Here is a 21,439-nt window from a genome sequence, read left to right as displayed (position 1 = left end):
ATGATTAACAAACACATTTCATATTAATTAATCAGTTGTAAGTTTTATTATTGTTTACAAATACTGTAAACAAACTCGAATGACAGGATACTTGTCAATATTACTGTCAAATGTTTGGCATATTGCGAAAATTAAAGCTGCCACAAATAAAAATAATAATCTGCTAAAACTCTAAAAAAGATTAATGTTAATTTTTTGCTGATAATGAAACAATCTTAATGGGCTATATAATCCATAAAAACTATTATTAAATCTTCTTAAAAATCTTAAGCTGATATTAAAAAAATCAAATTACTATTAATTAGTAAATACACTTTACAAACCTAACTCTTAGGCTATTCGGTAGATATAGATATGAAATATAGCTTTCAAATATATTTTTAATAACAAACTTACGTGATGTCCTGGAGCCCTCTGACAGAACTGCATGTTTATAAAAACATAAAATTTACATATTGCTCATTAAGAAAAACATAATATTTATTATTTATAATAATATTATTTATAAAAATTAAAATAATATTCATATTTTAACTTTACAGCTATAAGATCATAATACGTTTAAGTGCGTTCATAATACCTTATTCCTATTATTTTAAATAGGACTTCATTAAAGCGAGTGTAATATATTTACATACACTCTTTTTACATAATAATTTGTAAAAGTCTTGTATGTAAAACGATTATATATATTTATAAGTAGGTAAGGTCTTAAGCAAATAATGATTTATACGTATACTAAGAATCATCGCGAATACTTTATTAACTACCTAATATTTTCCTTACTATAAAAATAATCGATCACATGGCAAGATTAGACATTGAATAGGACGACTTAAAAATTTTTTTAAAATATCGAAATTTACGACTTTCCAAAAAGCATGTTTGGTTCTGTTTGATCTTATGTCTAAAAATATTATGTGCGTACAATTATCTGACTATATAATTATATTAGAATTTACTAGCTTACCCTATTATACTAAATTAGACAAACCGTGCACGTAGATTCGTGAACTTTTCCAAATCTCGGGCGCATAAACGGTGTCGTTTGCCTCCATAGAAATAATTGCACTGCAATCGGAACATTGTCGTCTTCGATAGAGTCATCCTCGGTCACTTCTTTAGCAACTTTCATGTTCATATGAGCAAGATATGCTTCCGATGGTCTAATTTATTTTTCAAATAAAAATATTTTATAATTAAAAGGACGATGCAAGAACTGTTGATATTGCTACAATTTTAATATTTTATAATATGTTTAATTAAATAAATTAAGATACTTAAGAACTTACCTATAAATTATGTTTTACATCCATTTTAAAGTGCAATAAATGAAGCAAATAATTGTAATAAATTATGTGCAAAATTGCTCAATAATAAAATAGGTCACATCATTTTATACTTGAGGAGCACTGTTTACATTTTAGAGGTCGTAACTGTAAGGTGGGTACGTGGTAATGACACGGGACAGAAGACTGTCGCGAGTAACCGAAGGGAGGTTCGGCCGAGAGTGAGGCTTTGCGCATTCGCTTCGAGACGAAGACTTAGGGTTTATACAATTCATTGCTTGGTCAACTTTATAATGCCTATAAATGTTTATTTTCTATATGGTTATAATAAGATATCTGTGATAAATTATTTTTTCTTAAAATACGAATTATCCTAATTTACTTCTAAATAATTTTTAAAGCTCTTATTGTGATCAAATATTTTACATATGTTATTTAATGAAAGTATTTGTTTATTTAAAGTTCTATTACACAAATAACATTAAAATTACTAATCGAATATATGTACCTTGGTAATAAGTTCACAGATATGTACTATATTTAAATAATTATTAAAAACGAATTGTGATAACCCTATAGAGATTCCATTGATTTGTGCGCGCAGATAGTCGCGGAACAGCAGCACCGCAGCCTCCCGTTGTCATAGAAACGGGCAAAATGGCAGCATGATCTGGGCCAATAACTTATTTTTGAACTAATTAACGAATATACAGGTCAATAGATTTCATAAGATTCGTGATAAGGAGTCCAATATCGTGTTCATCAGTTTGATCCTAGTTACTTGTATTAACAATTTTCAAGTTGTCCGGGGTAACTTTCTGTACCCAAAACAAATATATTATAATGTATAATAATAATAATAATCATTTATTTCAGCCCATAATTTACATAGATCCATATAGTGTATAGAAATAACTACTTCTTATTATTTTATTAGATTATAATGTATAGAAATAACTACTTCTAGTATCAGATTATAGAATGTTTCATTGGACACTGTCCTATGTGTTATCGTATCATCGCACAAAAATAAATCCGTATGGTACTTAAGGTACATTTCCTTAATTGGTTGTAAATAACTGACTACCCAATAGAATTAACAATGTCGCTTTATGTTCACACGGTGGCAAGCAATTTATAAATAGAGCCTAACAGGGAGTGCCGGCAATAACGTTTTCTACTTTATAAATTGATTTCCCCTTTTTAATATTTATTATGAACTAAGTATTAATCAACATGCTAATATGATAAGGGAGAAAGTAATTGTAATTTCATATTATGATAGCTTATTTACGATGGAAATTACTTATTTTGTCTTTATTTCGTTGTTTATATTTTAGGATACACGTTGTTAATTGGTCAAAGTAATTGTATAACTATAACAGATAGAGATTTATATATTAAAATAACTAAAAAAACATAAGCATTCTATTAATTTATAAGAATGCACACATGTTAAAGTATAAATACTTAGATCTAATTTTCACACGTGCTTACCTAGGCTTATAGGGAAATTATATAATATTAGAGCGAATAATATCATTACCAATTTCATAATTCCGATAATTAATACGGAAAATTACTCGACAAAGAAACATAATTGATTTCATTGTCTGAAACCCAGTCTGGGAGTCGAACCCAGGATTAACAAGGTTAATTGTAACAGCTTGACTGTAATCGTATTTGAATTATAAACTGGCAATAATAAAGAAACACTTGCAGATTTGAGAATAATGTTATTCTTGATTCTTAATTCTTAATTTCCAATACAACAAGAGGATTCACGTCACCTACATTGAGAAATGATGGACTTTATATCAAGAAAATGGAATGACCTCACAACATCAAAATATATAAAGACTTGCTGGATTTCAGTTCCGTACAATAAATATTACAGAAAATATTTGGTAGCGAGAATAATCGTAAACTATAAACATCGCTTTCATAATTTTTTTCTGTATGCATTGTTGGTAGCAGTAACCAGAAGTACCGTAGTTTTGATATGTAGATAGTACCGAATAAATACTCTGAAACTTTATTGTTGTACCTGTAAAAAACTATTATTAAATAATATCAATTAATTAACGAACAATATTTTGAAGGTAGGTAAAGGTAAGTGGTATAATTTTTATAATTTAAGGAAGGAGGGCTCAGGAAATATGCCCATTTAAATTTTAAATGCAATGTGGAAATCCTTTAATGGTAATCTGCGCTTGGAAAACCGTATACTTTTTGTTACCCTTTACTTTAAATAATGGAGGAGGATGTCCTCCTGGAAAAAAGTCATACTGGTCTAATTTGGCAAAATAATTGAAAACTTCACCCCATTTTTTCATAAGCTAAACTGTCACTGTCTTATAAGCAACGCATACTTATAAACATATTATACATAGATTTTCCACAGTACAATCGAGAAACTGGCTAAAATAGTTCGAGGCTAAAGAATACTATAGCGATTGGCTGGGCGTTACAGAAATAGCGACGGTGTTTTTGAATGAATAATGCTCTTTATGTAAACTTCGTCCCGGTGATTAGTTACGTAGAAAATAATTCAATATTACAGAATCTATATAGAAAATCGGAACATAATATTTCACACAACGATTTACTTTAATACTTTTTTTTTATTTTATTTAAATTTCTAAAAATGACTCCACTTTATTTTGCTACTAGAAATATTCATAAATAATTAAATACCTACAAGATTTATTGCTTAAACTTTTACCAATTATTAATAGTCAATCTCCTTTTACATTATTTAAAAATAAAAATATCTATAAATAAATAACTATTAATGTGTATGTTGAGTCTGGCCGAATGAAAAAGCTTTTATTTTTCATGACATTTTGTAATTATAATTTAAAATACCTGTAAATCACAAATAACTGTAAAAATGACGAATCAAGACGGTTAGTAATATTGATTTAGTTTTAATTGTAGATGAAAGAAGACTCTATTTTTTATAATCAATATTATTTGCCTTGTTCTTTATTTTTTATTTATAGATTTTCTTCATCTTACGCGATACTGGCGCTTGTTGCACACGATAAGCACAGATATCGTATATGTAAATAAGTTGAAATAAATAGACACGCCTTTTAGCATTAATATACCCAATATGTATTTTAGATCAGGAAGATGCATCTAGCGATACTCGATTAGCTGATTTACTAGCTGTCCATCTTGTTACCCAGGTTTTAGAAGAGGCCTGTTTTATAGTTAATAATGCTAAAGATTCTGGTTGGTACATTGATCATTGTAAGAAACAATATTTTTATAAAAATTAGAAAATTTTATGATTTATGTATCGCCGCAATGTATTTTTATTACATACATAAGTTTAAAATTTTGGTATGAAAAACTTCACTAGTTAGAAATTATTCCAGGTCTGCCATGGAGATATTGTATATCGAATTTAAAAAAAAATCGAAACCATCGGTGGGATGAGACTTACAATGATGAATTGACTTTTGTTGTTTCAAAAGATGACAGTGAGTACGAGAACCAAGAAAATACCGTCGTGACTTCGACACCTCAAAAGATAGAAAGTATGTATTTCATAAACCTTGCATTCACTTCTAATTTTGATAAATAAAAGAAGTAATCAATCACAAGATAACTTGTCATCATTTGACAGATATGATCACAAAATCTAGAAACGAAGCAAGTTTTATGGGTCAAGGTGATGAAGAGTTGGAAGTGGTAAGTAAAATGATACTATCTTATACGTTGGCTGATATCCAACGAAAATACTTCTTTCTTAAATATCTATAGTTCTTGCCTTTAAATGGGAAAACAAATCTGTTATTTATATTGCACCCTGATATGTTGACAATCAGAAATTATACTATTAGATAATTCGTTCAATGCTACTTAGATTTATTGTTTCTTTTCTCAAATGGTTATGGAATATTTAAAAACATTTGATTTCATCAAAATAATCTTTTATGTAGAGTGTTTTATTTTATTTTAGAAGTATTAAACATTTTTATATCACATCTCTAAATATATAATATATTCTATAAAATAAGTTGAATAGTTTTAAACAGCCTGTTATAATTTATAAGTCTTTTTTAGAGAGGGCCCTATGAATTGCGTAAATCCACATCAATGTTTATAAACCATCTGTTTGATATGAGTAATGTTGAGAATGTAATTATTAACGATACACAATACACGATGGAAAACAAAAATAGCAGATCTGAAGAATTTTTAACAGAAATTAATAAAAAGAATGTCGAATGCAAGCAACAAAATATCCAAGATCAACCGAATACTTTCGAAGTGAACAGTGAAGAAAATTCAAGTTACTCGTTTTTGAACGATGCTCTTTTCACCGAATTTCCTAAAGATTACGATTATTTTGGAGGTGATTATGACAATACTAATGAAAACAAAGTACTGGACGATATCCAAAATTCTACAAGTAAAGAACTGACGGTACATTTATTCATCCTTAATTATAATTTATGTGATTAAAGTATCTATATCTTGACACTTTTTAATTTGATGATAATTACAGTGCAATCTAAACGAAACTATAAAAAATATGGATAACAATGATCTAGCGTTGTATGAAAATGCATTCTTAACCATGAATCGTAAGTGAAATCTTGAAAAATAAAAGAAAAAAAAATCTAAAATTCAATAAACTAATTAAATTACTTTTTTAGGTGATTATGATCAAAATTCAGAAGAGGACGAACCTATCTTACAAGATTCGAAGGTAGCTTCTTTGGAGGAAATAGATTTAATAACTGTCGCCGCTTCTAAAGACAACGTAACTACCCATGAGGTAGAATATATCTTATTTTAATCTTAAAATATGTCATATATTTGATTATTTTATAAATATTTCGGAGAATTTGCATTTTGATATTCTACTTTGTGAATTAAATACATACATTTTCTGTTATTTGTAACAATAGACAAATATATTTATATTTAACACTGTTATTATTCTAAGAATCTGCACAGGTAATCTATATTTTGTACATGACATTTTTTTTTCATATTTTAGGAGTCTACAAAGGAATTAAAAGCGGTATCAGGAGTATCAACTACCGGTACTGGTTCACGAAAGGGTAACATTGTACGCCGCTGTCGGAATCAGGGAGCGAAACTTTTATCATGCTTAAGTGGATGGCTATGGCGGAAAAAACTTTTTGGAAAACGCAAGGTAACATTTTTTTTTGTTTTACTATTCATTGTTTTATTTCTGTATTTTGAACCGGTCAGTGTAATTGTATGAAATTCTAGGGACCTCGTGTCTGCGGTTCAATTCGAGGTCTATGTCCTCTATCGCCCGATACTCGTCGTCGAGCAGCTAGTCTTCTTGACAACCGAAATTTAAGCACCCCTTCCCCTTCAAGATCAGGCGTTTGGAAGTTTAACACTGTTAACGAAGCTCTTGTTCATTCTTCTCATTGGAAAGATTTTGACTTCAAGATGAATGTCAACGAAAACGATGAGTTTTGATTTGAATAATTAACAAAAGTTGGTATTTATTACAATGTATCAATTATTATAAATAAAAAAATGCTTATATGAGTTTGCCTTATCATTTGTCACCAGTGTCACACCTTTTATGCCGTAACTGCATTGGTGTACGAACACCTTCGAATCCTGACGTATATACATGATGTACATTAGATCGAAATAGCGTAAATGTAGAATTACAATAGGAGTGACTACGTATCGAGAAAAGCTTCATGTCTCTTTCTCGCTTAGTAGCTCGTGTAGTGTCTGAAGATACCATCGGCACGGTTCAACTCCGCTGAAAATAGAACGGTTGCGGATTCCTGGGCTAAATCTCAAATATCCAAACGAGAGCGCCATCTGAGTCAGTTAAAACAGTCCGGCGAAAAGTTGCCGAGCCCCACTTCTTGTCTGAACGTCTGCCAGTGAAGACCGGGAGGGAACCGACTAACACCACACAAAATGGTGAGTTATATCTAAAAGAAGTGAAACTGTGACAAGGAGTTCAGTGCTGTTGAAAATGGGATGAAAATATAACAAGTGCAATATACTATTCGCGTTGACGTTATGTGCTAAATTCCGCAGACCGGAAGCCTTACGTTTGAGCACAGAAAATTTAACAAAATATAAGTCAGTGATGTGCTAATAAATAGTGGAAAAATTAAGTTCCTTCCTTACCGACCAGATAGAGTAATTATTCAGTGTTGTGATGTAATCATATTTACAACACCCTTTACACTACCTTTATCATGCTTATGAATTAAAAGTAACAAAATGTTTTTGATCATTTTCAGAGCGACCTCAGCAAGAACGAAGTTGAAAGTGAGTACTTCTACTTTTTTAATTCTATTTACACCAAAAATAATGTTGTTGTAAATCTTGATAATTTACGAAGAATAACTACACTTTCATATTTTTGATTAACAATATAGTTCGTCATGTTTTACCGTGTCTTCAAAGTTTTGTTACGAATATTTTTTTAGGAGAAACATAATCGTAAATCTAAGTATAGAACGGTTCTCATAAAAGGTTCGCGTTGCTATGAGATATCGGCAGCAGTGGTGCGGCCACTATGCGCGAGCGTTGCGTTCCAAATTTAACTCTTGCGTCACGTGATCCAACTTTGCCGCCCGCCCAAACAGAGAAACTGCGCTCGAATTTCACCGAAAGCGCCATACTTACAACTTTTAATGATTTGAAAATTTTATAGTGGAATCGATATGAATGCAATTTATTATTAAATTGTTTTAGTAAATTAATTTTCATAACAATTTTTGACTTCATTTAGTAAGTCAATATCAAGGTCAAATAATTTAGACGAGGTTTCAGTTATTAAACTTGAATATTATGAATAATTAGTTAGCTTATTACTGAAATAATTGTTTCGAATCATAGTATTTTCACTTCTCATACGAGAATTTAGAAAGAAATCTTTTAATGAAAAATAACATTACAGAATATCAGTATTCGAATAAACTACAATTGAGTTATAATTAGACAGTGACTAATGGGTCCACACTGAACAAATTTGAACATGTGGAGGCAAAGGTACGCGGATTCGCCCACGCCCGCCCACTGTGACACCTGAACCATGGCGTTTTTAAACATTTATCATATTTTTGGGTTTTATTTATCTTGAAATTAAAATGAAATGTTTAGTAAACTTTTACATGTTTTAGAAAAAAGACTTCAATATTGATACACGAATGTGAGATTATGTTATTAGTACGATACCGTAAACAATTATTTAGTAATTATGTATGTTACATACGATTACTTAGTGTGCAGTAGGTACAGACAATTATATTATTATTAATTATATAATAATAAAGAAGTTTCTTTGGGAAATAAGTTAATTTAATAGTAAAAAGATATAATTTTTTTATTATTATGAATCAGGGGCATCTTTCGCCTTCTCCATCTACGACTTCGATGGCAGCGGCAAAGTCGATGCCTTCAACCTTGGAGACATCCTGAGGGCACTCAACTCTAACCCCACATTGGCCACCATTGAAAAGCTCGGAGGCACCAAGAAGAAGGGCGAGAAAATGCTTTCGGTACTATTTTCATATGTATTATAGTAATGTCTAGATAATATTTGATTTACATTTTTGTGCTTCACAAAAATATTTCTAGCCACATCATTTTCAAGAACTGATCTGAAAGATGAAACTTCTTAATTATAATTGAAATGGTAAATATTAATATTTCAATTATAAATTAAAATACAGTACTTATGTCGCTTTATAATTTCGTAGCTCGAGGAGTTCCTTCCCATCTACAGCCAATGCAAGAAAGACAAAGACCAGGGTTGCTATGAGGACTTCTTGGAATGTCTGAAGCTGTACGACAAGAACGAAAATGGCCTTATGCTTGGCGCTGAGCTCACACACACGCTTCTTGCTTTAGGTAAAAGAATTTTCTCTGGGAAGTTAAAATCTTTGAAGGATATTGATGGATGAAGTGACTTGTCAAAACGTTTTTTTTTAAATATTATTTGTCTTTTATTTTCTGAAATGGAATTGAAGAGCAATTTAAATATATTTTGGATATTTGCCAGAACACACATGCACGTTTTGATATGCTAAATATAGAAAATTTTAAAGTAGAGCACCGTTTCGATTCATTTCCTGCATTGGGAATATTCGGTAAATGGCATAATTGGCAGAGCATTAAATGCTTCTAACATTTTTTTCTACTGTTAGTCTGGTATTCAAATTAACATATTTATATTTCTATAAATAGGTGAGAAGCTCGAGGACAGTGAAGTCGCAGAAATCACAAAGGACTGCATGGACCCTGAAGATGATGACGGCATGATCCCATACGCATGTGAGTATCAGTTGGCTATTTAATAGCCATTTTGTTAACGACTGGTGGTTTTGCTTTATCACAGCAGTCAAATACATGCAAATCAACAGAATACATAAATAAATAAATATAAAAAAGTTAAATGATAAAGCGACATAAAACTTCGAATGTCATTAATTGATTATTCTGAATAGAGTTGTTACGTTACATTGATATTATACACTAAATACTTTTTGTTACATATTTAAACACATTATATACTCATACAATTACCGCTCACCTTATCTTGACCCCATTTCAGCGATTGTTGTGGCAGTGGTGGTTTTTTACATTGTTTTTTATTTCATTATTATAGTATTTAAAAATAATTGTAGAGTATATTTGAGAATAAGCATGAAATTAAATTAAAAACATCTTTTTATGTAGTAGAACGTACTTATGGACTGTACTACTAGAATTTAACCCCATATACATATCCCTAATGTGAAAACTTCATTACGTATTTAAAATGTCAACGGATTATAATATATACCATTTTAAATAATCGTTCCTATAAATTCCGATGGACACTGAAAGGACATTTCTTTGTAGACCCCTCAGTAAATTTGTGTTTGTGTTCGTCTGTGTGAACCCTTGTCTGACTTATTGTTTACAGCATTCCTGAAGAAGGTGATGGCGTAGAGGACCACAATTAACGTCATATCTTTAGCTATAAGATCAAGATCGTAAGTTACATACCGTAGCAGCTGGGGCAAAAATATCTCGCTTCTTGTGCAAAATGCTTACATATGTTTCTATTTATTTGGATAATACCTAAAAAATCTTTATTTTCAGCAAATCTTTTATGTGCTATTGTGTCAATGTTTTAAATCTTAAGTGATGTTCGTAACTTGTCTATCTAAACGCTTCTCTTTCTATGATACTGTCTCTAACTTTTCTATTCAGTGATCTACATTTACTAATTACTTTTAAAAAGTTAGCTACATTATGTAGAAAAAAAATAATAATAATATTTTTTTTTCTTGCAAACATACATAATGTAGCTATTTTAATGTTAAGAAATACCATTCGATGTTGTAAACCAGTATTTAATTTATTTTTTTCTGATTTACAGCTTTCCTCAAAAAAATGGTTGCGGGTTGGCAGGGCTCTCAAGCAAAGCCTGCGGCAGCGCCGGCGGCTGCGGAGGCGGCGCCCGCAGAGGGCTAAGCCCCCGGACCCGTATTATCCGCGGCCGCCGCGCCAGCCCCGACTACATCAAAATCGCATCGCCGTACACACCATCTTCGTTACGGAATACCCCTTTTTATACGAAACAACAATTTAATACATTTTGTACAATCTGTCAATGACTCTACGTAATAAACTAAGATTAAAAAGAGTACTGTAAATGCACGTTGTACGTGTTTTAAATTTTATTATTTATTTATAAGTACGTTTATAATGACAAAACACAAAAACCGTAAGTAATTTTGTAATAAACTATTAAAACGACTCTTCTTGTGTTATGTTCGTCAATCTAGAATAAATTGAAAGATATATAAGGACTAAAATATACTTAATTCTTTGAATTATCCTTTAGGTTTTTGTTTGTCAACTGGAAATATAATAATCAGTCCATATTAATTTACAGATAAATAGTAGCTAACTATTACAAGACTAACGTGATAAACGATCGAGTATTAATTTCTAGTGGTAACACACTAGTGGTTTCTATTTAATTGTTTAGCGAACTATTTCATTAGGTTTTTCATATAATTCACATCAGCTTTGTAGGAAGCTACAACACCCTTTCCAATCAATAAAAATGATCAAATACTTATCCAAATGAATATAATTATTTCTGTTGGTATTATCTAATCTTAGATTTTTTTCTTTCGAAACATTGGAAGACCTCCAAGGATTTTCTTCAACACTATTAGAAATCCAAACATCCTCCCAATAGGTTGATATAATCGAATGATAGAACATTTTTCTTTGAAATTTGAATACGTAACGATAGCGCTTGAAAGCATTTTCAGTGAACATAATGTACAGTCGGCGTAAGAAAAGGTTCGTCACCTGAAGATCTATTTTCGTGTGCTCAGTATGAGCGATAATCTGTTTTACGGATCGAGGATGACATATTGCGTCGCAATGATTTGATGTTTAGACTCAAAAGGTACTAAGAATATTAAGACGACAAAGGAATTAATTCAAAAACTGACGAAGATTTTCTTACTCTGACTGTACTTTTTCGAAGAGATCAGAACATGTGTGTAAATTAAATTTAATCTAAACATAAAGCAGAAAATATAAAGTACATACATTTATGTCGATTTGAAAATGATTTTTCAAATGAATATCAAAGTCTAGCATGAGGATTTTATAGTGTACACTTGTAACGAAGCTTATTCAATGGTAATTGCCAACTCATTTCCTCGGTGAAATTTACGAATACTTCGAAATCCTTCACCAGCCTCTAAAACATAAATAGTATACAACTATACTGATAATAGTATATTCAAATACGTGTAATACTCGACGGTCCTGTAAATTGATACAAAAAAATACAGTCGATTGATAACCTTCTTCTTTTTTGAGGACGGTTAAAAATATAATTACTATGGAGACCGAGTATGAAACATGTGATGAGGAGAAAAATAATGTTACCAATATACTTCCGAGGGCTTAAAGGGTTCCTTCTCCGGGCAAAAAGCACGAGGCAACTGCAGGTTATCCAAACATCTACGATCATCTACTTGGCAGTGTTCTATTTAATTAGGCTGCCAGTTTTCCTATTAACATTGAATTTTATCCAGGCTCAGGGAACGCTAACTTAGCTTCTAATAAAATCAATCAAGATGCCATTATCTTAGTAATAATTTTACATGAAAACAGCATTAGTCTGCTATTTATACTGATTTACGTTATTTAATAGATTATTATATATTCCAAAATATGTGCAATCGTAGTACTATTACAAGCTATACAAATAGCTTGCCACTTGCAGACAGAGTGGATTGCTCGACATTTCAGTATGTGGACGGCTAGAAACCTAAGCCTATCCAAATGCCACGAAAAGTTTCTTAAACTTTTATATTACAGTCAGATACTGTAGCTCCTAAAGAAACCGAGATAGCCCAGTGGTTATAGAACGTGGTTCACATAAATAGCGTAAGCCGTTTTTTGTCCCAGTGATCATGAAACGACAGCTGAACATAATTATGTCGGTTATGGTCTCATTTTGAAGAACAGACGTAGATGTGCAGAAAATTAAAAAGGACTATTAATTGCGATTTCAATTTTCTTACAATTTCCAGTCCAACAGTCCTGAAAAATAAAATTAAAAAAAGAACGCTAATTTTTGCGTGAGATCCACTAGTATTTATTTAATGTATATGTGACTAAAATATGTTTCGAGTTATTACACCAGCGTGACATTCTCCCGTCCTGTGCAATTATTAAAAATAATATACTGTGATGAAATTCTCACTCTTTATTCCACCTATACTCCCCTATATGTTTTAATGAAACAAGTTTTTAAAACGTACCATGAATTGGGCGCCCGTGCCCCTTTCATACTCACCCTTGCGATGCAACGCTGAGTACATAGAAAATATGAACTTAAAAAGCAAAAGCGAGAAGTTATTAAAAAATATTAAATATACATATATTTATGTTAAATTTCTCCCACATAAATCTACCAAGATTTCGTACCACATAAGTGGAACAGAAGAAGGATTAGTACTTAATCCACAGCGAAGGGTTTTACGGCGACACTGTTAGCACACTGATGCATCTGTCTCAGATTTGTTTTGTACTCAACTTGAGCTTGTATGCGTTAGGATAACAGATTTCGAAATTCGTCTCGACCGTCTCCACGTAAGATATGCTTTGTTTCACAAAAAAATGTTTTAGCAGCTTGCTTTCGTCTAATTACTTCACTTTACGATCGTTGGAAGGGGAATGTCGTATTTTATACCTACGCTTACATTACTCACGAATACTATTTTTTGGTTAGATTAATGTAAAGAAACGAATATTTTTTTTCTGAAAAATATATTAACTGTGACTTATTATATTATACGGTAGTAACTAGTACCTTATTATGAGTGAAAGCGCAAGTGGTCACTTTTCTTTTACATTCATAATTCGTCGATGGAAACCAAGTGACTTATTTTACTATCCAAATTGAACCCGGGAACATGGAATCTGCAGCTACTAGCGACCAGACCAACGAGGCCGTTGAAACGAATAGGTTGATGAAATGGTAAGTATTTATTTTTAATTATTTTTTATTTTTATATGTATTTATTAATTATTATATGTATTTTAAATTAATAGTAGTCAGACTCGCAAAAAAACGAAATTATGGTAAGTGGTCACTGCCGCCCATAGGCACTTAGAAATATTAAGCTTCGGAACTTAAATATAATAAAAACAAACCCATCAGTCGGGCACGCGCAAAGCCCTATAAACAAAGAGTTTTCGAACATCTGAATTAAAACTAAAACTACTTAACAATTACGAGTGATGCAGTTTTATGGGGTGTGGGAGTGGTTATTGCTTAACGTTTTAGCTAAGAATTTATTATGTAGATGTTGGCGTATGTAATGAGGTCTTTGTGCTCGTGAGCACGCATTTTATCAAACAACATTATATCAATATAAATCTTGTTTGAGATAAGATAACAATTTATAACTGAAAATAATAATCTGAGTATGGTGTAATTTTAATTATAGAAGTAACTTTGTAGCAAGATAAAATAAAATATGTTTATAATAAATAATATGTTGTCACTTTCCGAGCCCAGAAATGTAGGTAATATTTATCGACGAGTACATTTTCCATGAGTAAATTTCTGACGGTAATTTTTTCCATCAATCATAATATAATTTACCGTCTTAGGCAAAGAGAATATTATGTACATAATCCAACGGACAGTTAGAATTAATTAAAGCATTTCGGAGGAAATCAATGAGACAACGTTCCTTTTTTTGTGTGATATGAGTATATGTTAAGGCCTCATTTTACTGTATTAAAAACGAAAACGATCCTTTCGAAACAATACTATCGTTGCACGTAGAAAATGGCGCGGAAAATGTTTGTCAGCATCAATAGCGTAATCGGGCGCGCTCGGTTTCGTTCGGATACGTTCTCGAAGAGAGAAGCTGTAATAAAGTGTGTTCATATACAAGGTCTATTAAAAATTCGGGGAAATTGAACCAATCAACTACAATTTTATTTTCACGTGAAATCCATTAAAAATTGCTTACTGGCTTTAAGGTAGGTATGCTAGGAGTTGCAACCATTTATTTTATTAAATATTTTGACTATTTGATTGCCTTTAAATATATTTTTTTATTATTAAAATTATTTTCTAATTAATTCGTTATTAAAAAATATCAGCTTATATGAGGTAATATAATAAACACGTAATAAAAAGACCTTCTTTCTGAGATAAATACATCTATAGGCTTCAATAATTAAAAAAATACATAAGTAAAAAAAAGAACAAAAAAAAAATAAACAACGTGGGAATTAATAAAACAGAACTGGCAACACCATTACGTTTTCCGGCTCCGAATTAATTCTCAAGCGTAGTAGTTGCTCGACGGCGCAGTATTCAAATCCTGTCCGCGAGTGTGTGTCTCGCAGTTCGAAGCCGTGTTTACAAGTGAGTGATTACAGTGATAACGTGATAAACGGTTTATATTAAATAAAAGTAAGTTGAAATTTATTAAAGAATATTATTTAATACAAAAAAAAAAATCGAAAACAAAGGAATAATAATACGTAAGCGATTAGAGTAACAACATAAGACTTGGCATTACACATAATGTGAATTTGTCGCAGTGTTGTTTTCGTTACTTAAAATAAAGATGATTTTAAAGCCTAAATTGTGACAATTAAAAACTGGGCATATAATATAAATACTGAAATTATACAATTTTGTGCTCAGAAATTGAATATTTCGTGTCTGACAGAAACAAAGTTTTCTTTTCTAATTATTTTTGACGCGCATTAGATAAATAAAAATTTAAACGATAATTCTTTTTCAGGTGATTTTGTCGTGATCCAAACTTGAAATATGGCGGAGGTGAATAATTCACAGGCTGCAGAAAGATGCGTAGAAAAACATAACACAGGTATTTTAGTTAATCATTACTGTTATTACCTCAATATGATTTTCCGGTTTTCTTAATTAGAAAGATAATCAAGGAATACATGTTAAGAGAGGTTTTAAATAAAATAAAATTAGACATTCAGTAATATGTTGAGACCAATGAATGTTATTTAATTCGAATTATATTTGAAAAATAAACGTAAACATTCTTTTGTTACGAAACTTTTGACTACCAAAGCGTATGTAAGTTACTCTGGTGAGGCTGGATTTGAGGAGGATGACTGGCGAGGGCTGTGGGTGGGAGATCGTTTGACGCGAGACCTATTGTTTTCACTTACATTTCTAAAAAAAATTTTAAAATAACTGTTAAAAGTAGAAATGTGAATTCTAGTTGAACAAAATCTAGTACCCATAATATAATGAAAATGTTATTGATTAAATATAGCTACATAGCTTTATTATATGACATAATATTATTACGCTACTTTAAGTCTCCTATAGGATCAGTCATATATAAATATAAAATATATAAAAGAAAATCAATGAGAATGTCGAAGTTTTAGACGCCTTATATAGAACTTATCTTATTTATTCCATTTCTAAACAGACTTTTGTGAAAACGTTACTAATTCTATCAAACTGATTTAGTCTTACTCTTTTTGATTGTATTTAGCGTGTAACGACATATAGGCTGCCATTAAAGGCCCCTTAAAAATACAAGAATAAAAAATGATTTTTTTTTTGTCAAATTCAATAAATTTATTTACACTTATCTCAACACGTTTGATTCATTTAAAATTTTTACTTTTGGTACTTATGTGTCGGTCAAGTCTTGCAATCGAGTTTTAATCATGATTCAATCAAACGATTAATCTGATATTTTGCTCCCGCTTCGTGCTGGTGATAGTACTAATCTAGTGATAAAGTTATTTAGTATATCTATATCTCATGGCTTATCATTATGCATTCACTTTGTACGTGAGGTTGCACTTTTTCTTCCTATTTTAATTATAAAAAGATATTCTATACATACATTCAAATAATATTTCAAAAACGTATGGTCTAGAATACGTTTTAATGTTCCTGTTGTCATTATTGTACAAAACACTAGAATTTAATACACAATAGTTTTTTTAAACCTTTTTGTAGAAGTTATTTTTGTAGAGTAATATATAAAAACACTGTAGAAATATTATGAGAAATATCGTTGTAATTAACATAAGTAAAACACAAAAAATCAAAATTCAAAATTTTAGTTTCAGCCATGTTAATGAAAAGAGTTGCCGGTCCTTTAAAATTATATTAATTGAGTATTTGAGTAGTAGGTATTTAATATTTGATAACTTTAAAAACAAATATCTTAATACTCATCTTCAATAGTAGGTATAAAGTAATAAAAAAACGGTCTTCGCGGTTGATGTGTTGATATTAATGAAGAGTTCCATTGTCCGAATCCGAATCTCATAATCTGATCTTTACCATAGGTATTAGAAAGAACCATTCCGGGATAAAACTCGAACATCGAAAAAAAGTAACAAATCGGAACACAACAATATTAAGTATTGCTGTATAGCGGTAGCTTGAGTCTAATAATCCGACTTGACTAAACTCTTAAAAAAAATTCACAGTGTGGGCGGAATACGTCTTTTATTAGCACAGTATGGACAAAGAGGACGCATCATTCAGTATCTACAAATTTAATATTTCACTTTCAAAGTCTTATTTTACTTTATATATAAATATTCGCGCACGAAGCTTTGACTGTTACTTATCTTTACTTATTTGTTAAAGTTGTAACAACTTACTAATAGTTGCGTAAATAAGAATTCCTGCTTATTAAAGGCGGAACCAATCCCAAAAACGTGTACTCGTATACATTTACATGTATATCATATATACATATATTTATTTGTAAGGGTCCAATAGGACGATGTTGAATATTGAGTGTGTCGCCTCATTAAAATCAAAATATTGCGAAAGCCTATCTTAGCTGACCTCTTCATTACAGTACAAGAGTGTTCAACTTGTTTCAAGGTTTTCTGTCTTATAGTTTAAGCCATTCATTGTTTGTCCGTTCGTATTGAGATAAAGTTATTTTTATATCAACGGTCAGCCAGGACTCAAAACACGGTCCCTTATCAATAATAAAAATGGAGTGTCTATTTATAATGTTAAAATAGTCCTTTTTTTCTCAATGCATATGTGTACATGATACATATACCAAAATAACATTTTGTACAATTTTTCTCTGTCTGTTTGCTTATTCCGGCTAATCTCCGGAACGGCTGGACCAATTTTGACGGGACTGTCACTGGCAGATAACTGATATAATAAGGAGTAACTTAGGCTACAATAATATTTTTTTTGTTAAATTCAAACGCCTACATGTTTGCGGGCACATCTAGTGTAAAATAATAGTCGTTAAATTTTTATGTGAAAATATACTCATAAACATAATTATGAGAAATATTAATATTTTTCGTATTCAAATAAAGTAAAGCAATTACAGTCACATGAAACACATCAAGTTTAGCCAATTTTTGGGACCGTTATTTGTTAAGCAGTATCAACCCCAGTCTGTCCCTTTAGAGCCCCTAAAGGAGCACTCGAGTTTCCTCGTGCGTGACAATATATACGGAAGTCAAAGCTTCATATGCATTAAAAAAAAATCAATTCTTAAAAAATGTCATCTATCAACATTTTTTAGTTACCTACATAGTAAAAGTGACATTTAGCATATATACATATGTTATCTATGCCGAATGTTTGATTAGAAACTTATATTTTTAAACAGTATTAATAATAATCTTTATAATTTATGGATAATAATAAAAAAACTTGACTATTTAATATTTTATTGATATAATATATAATAAAAATTACAACTTATTTTAAAAGATGTTAATGATTATAATTTTCGACCATCATAACATCTCCCGTATGGTCTAGTGGCTAGGATACCTGGCTTTCACCCAGGAGGCTCGGGTTCGATTCCCGGTACGGGAAAACTTATTTTTGTATATTTTAAAATGTACCTACAGTATTGTATGTGAATAGTATATGCAGTATTGAATTTATTAAACGTATATATAATTATTAGAGGGACATATCATTTCAATGTTACATCTTCAAAGTCGCGTGGGGGCATTGACCAATTAGCTTTATGGAGACAAATGTCTTTAACTGCAATTAGTTAAGTTACCAAGAACTCTTATATCAGGGTTAACAGGAATGCCCTAGTTTATAAAAGTATAAATTTATCTGTCAGGTCGCATCCATTGTAAACGATTTGTACTTTCCATTATCAGCAACGTCTGATACTTATAAGTATTATTAATAAATAATGTCACATGAGTTGGTTATTATGGCATTATAAACAAAAATCAAAGATTTAAATAAATATTTGTTCAGTATTACGCATTAAATGGGATTATTGCAATAAGAATTGTCAAAAATATAACACACATTTTAAAATTAATACCTAAGACCTAAGCGGAACCGGTGAGATCAATTTGATTATTTATTTTATGCAATGATCGTGAGAAGCGGCAGCATTACTGGAATTATATCTACAATTAAAGTTTATTCTAATAAGACTAACCCACAATTGTTATGGTCAAATTATAATAAATGGTTTTGTTTCCAAAAACTTAAGGTATCATGATAAAGAAGTAGTAGTCAGAAAATTAAGCACGCAGAATGCTATGCAATGTTTGATCAACTTTAAAAAAATATAAATATTAAAAATAAGAATGTTTTAAGTTTTATCTACAGTTATCAATGGAGTGCTTAAAATGACATATTACATTATTAATACTACGATAAAAATAAATCATAATATAAATTTTAGATACATAGTCGACACTATAAATGATTCTGAATAATTTACGAAAAATAAAATTATACAGTGAACTCTTTTAAAAATACGAAAACTTTTTTCATTTAATGAAAACCATAATAATTTTTTTTTTTTTTTTGGGAATATTATTAATTCATAATGTAATCCAGATAATATGAATGAATTTTTCGCGAATTATCGTTAGGATTTATAAAAGCAGCAATTATCGGCTTATCATATTTATTTCAAGATATAAATATAAATGTTTAATCTGTTGCGAAATGCAATGAATTTGTTGATATTTTTAATTCTGTGCCATATAATTATATGATGCTAGGATTTAGCAATAGGTTACGGTGACCGTGCTAGTACGACTACAAATAGATCACTTGTAGGTGGTAGATCTAAGAATAAACTACCTACATTTAAATAAGAGGGCTTTCTTTTGTAAATGTGTTTTTATTTATTTTTTACTTCCAAACTGTTTAGTCTTGCTTAACAACTAATTCACTATATAGGTACGTAATTATTATCGCAATGATATTCGTCATTAATCTTATATATACAGAGATTTTCCCAAAGACAATTTACTATTTTTTTTTTATTTTATGTATTCTGTGAATATCATGTTTAAAGAAAAACATTTAAAAAAATACACATGTATACTGTTTATAAGTATGAGTAACTCGAACTGTTGTGCTATCATTACGATATCTCATTTTTACAGGACACTTTGTGATATGATAATCTTCAATGTTAGATACAGGTGTGTTTATTGTTTATAGATACAATTTTAAAGTGCTATTTATAAACTTATCTCCATCACAAATCATTTGGAAGAATACATGTGCATAATAAGGTACCTATGCATTTTTAGCATTAATCAATATCGATTAATTCTTTAATTAGTTAGTTACACAATAATTGTCAATGATTACTCATTTTATAAAATTTCGAATGCCTGCATTTCTTTTTATAAACTCGGTTATACTTACAGATTTTTCTTACACAATAATGGAATTTAAATATGTAATGTGTGTTCATCGTAACTTATAAGATTTTTTTCAGATAATTGTGACACATACTTTAAAAAGGCAACAAAAAGTCAAACATTTATAAATTGGCTTCGCTCGCGTTTTAGGGGTTTGGATATATTAGGCAAAACAGTAGTCTATGTGAAGGACTTAGGCTACTTTTTTACCTTGAAGTTCGAATTTGCTTCATACAAAATATCGTCAAATTCGGTTCAGTAACGACTAATAGACAGAGTTTCTTTCACATTTATAATATTAGCATAGAAGTATAGATAAATAAGGAATGACACAGAAACCAGATAGATTCTTTGATCTTTGTTAAAAAAATATATTAAATACTTTATTAAGATGACCTTAGTCGTTTAATTTCTTTTGTAACGAATGATAGCAGTGACAACACGTACTTTCCTAGGAATCCACCGTTTACCGTACCTGGTACAAAAGTCGCACCGTATAGATCTCATGCAACCATGTTAATTGCTACCTTATAATTAGTTCCATTAATTTTTACGATAACGTTTGACAAAGACAGAATTTTCACTTTGTTTGCTTTATAATATTTAATAAAACCCTGATATTTTATAATTAGGGATAGGTCGACATTTCGTCTCTTATTAAAAATTAATAGCAAAAAATTTATGACGTAATTTCGAAGACTTTTTAGAATAGACATATCAATTTCACTTATTGTTAAAATATGAAATACAGACATTCTTCGAATCATCATTGCTGAAAAATTCTTCGTATCAACGTAGTTTCGGGTTTAATGTTTTTTTAACTATCGGCAACTGACTGGCATTTTTTCAGACTATTATTTACATACAACATTATCATTAAATTAGAAACTATTTGACTTCAATAGTTTGAAAACCTTTTTTGA

The 21,439-nt window shown here is 30.4% G+C and overlaps 3 protein-coding genes and 1 non-coding gene across 5 annotated transcripts in view; 3 read left to right on the top strand and 1 right to left on the bottom strand.

Annotated features, from left to right (window-relative positions):
• Window positions 1-1,493, bottom strand: part of LOC124535191 (protein unc-80 homolog) — a 36,893-nt gene extending 35,400 nt beyond the window's left edge. The window contains exons 1-3 of the mRNA XM_047111292.1: window positions 1,293-1,493; window positions 995-1,166; window positions 397-423 (exon numbers count right to left, since the gene is read on the bottom strand). Coding sequence (XP_046967248.1) covers window positions 397-423; window positions 995-1,141 — 174 coding nt within the window. The 5' untranslated portion in view covers window positions 1,142-1,166; window positions 1,293-1,493. The remainder of the gene's footprint in view (window positions 1-396; window positions 424-994; window positions 1,167-1,292) is intronic.
• A 2,600-nt stretch (window positions 1,494-4,093) lies between these two features.
• On the top strand, window positions 4,094-6,863 carry LOC124535266. Its single transcript, XM_047111409.1, has 9 exons — window positions 4,094-4,198; window positions 4,419-4,529; window positions 4,676-4,837; window positions 4,927-4,991; window positions 5,367-5,729; window positions 5,812-5,890; window positions 5,963-6,084; window positions 6,310-6,468; window positions 6,549-6,863. The coding sequence occupies exons 1-9, from the start codon at window positions 4,183-4,185 to the stop codon at window positions 6,765-6,767; spliced, it is 1,296 nt and encodes a 431-aa protein (XP_046967365.1). The 5' UTR covers window positions 4,094-4,182; the 3' UTR covers window positions 6,768-6,863.
• Window positions 6,864-7,016: 153 nt separating this feature from the next.
• LOC124535267 (myosin light chain alkali) lies at window positions 7,017-11,154 on the top strand. 2 transcript variants are annotated; one of them, XM_047111412.1, is made up of 7 exons: window positions 7,017-7,232; window positions 7,562-7,589; window positions 8,667-8,824; window positions 9,026-9,176; window positions 9,513-9,599; window positions 10,234-10,303; window positions 10,693-11,154. In XM_047111412.1, the coding sequence occupies exons 1-6, from the start codon at window positions 7,230-7,232 to the stop codon at window positions 10,257-10,259; spliced, it is 453 nt and encodes a 150-aa protein (XP_046967368.1). In that variant the 5' UTR covers window positions 7,017-7,229; the 3' UTR covers window positions 10,260-10,303; window positions 10,693-11,154. The 2 variants fall into 2 exon arrangements, with proteins under 2 accessions (XP_046967368.1, XP_046967366.1); XM_047111410.1 differs by lacking the exon at window positions 10,234-10,303.
• A 7,467-nt stretch (window positions 11,155-18,621) lies between these two features.
• Trnae-uuc lies at window positions 18,622-18,693 on the top strand. Its single transcript has one exon. It is a non-coding gene; the product is annotated as a tRNA-Glu (tRNA).
• The last annotated feature ends 2,746 nt before the right edge of the window (window positions 18,694-21,439 follow it).

The sequence above is a fragment of the Vanessa cardui genome, chromosome 14, assembly GCF_905220365.1.
Source record: "Vanessa cardui chromosome 14, ilVanCard2.1, whole genome shotgun sequence".
Classification (NCBI taxonomy): Eukaryota; Metazoa; Arthropoda; class Insecta; order Lepidoptera; family Nymphalidae; genus Vanessa; species Vanessa cardui.
The sequence above is the reverse complement of the archived record's forward strand: the minus strand, read 5'-3'. Positions and strand labels throughout refer to the sequence as shown.

Excerpts from the sequence above, each read along its gene's own strand:
- LOC124535266 (XM_047111409.1), top strand. Across the intron at positions 4,530-4,675 it reads TAATAATGCTAAAGATTCTG|GTCTGCCATGGAGATATTGT; the intron begins GTTGGTACATTG and ends AAATTATTCCAG. Across the intron at positions 6,469-6,548 it reads AACTTTTTGGAAAACGCAAG|GGACCTCGTGTCTGCGGTTC; the intron begins GTAACATTTTTT and ends ATGAAATTCTAG.
- LOC124535267 (XM_047111410.1), top strand. Across the intron at positions 9,177-9,512 it reads ACACACGCTTCTTGCTTTAG|GTGAGAAGCTCGAGGACAGT; the intron begins GTAAAAGAATTT and ends TTCTATAAATAG. Across the intron at positions 9,600-10,692 it reads CGGCATGATCCCATACGCAT|CTTTCCTCAAAAAAATGGTT; the intron begins GTGAGTATCAGT and ends TCTGATTTACAG.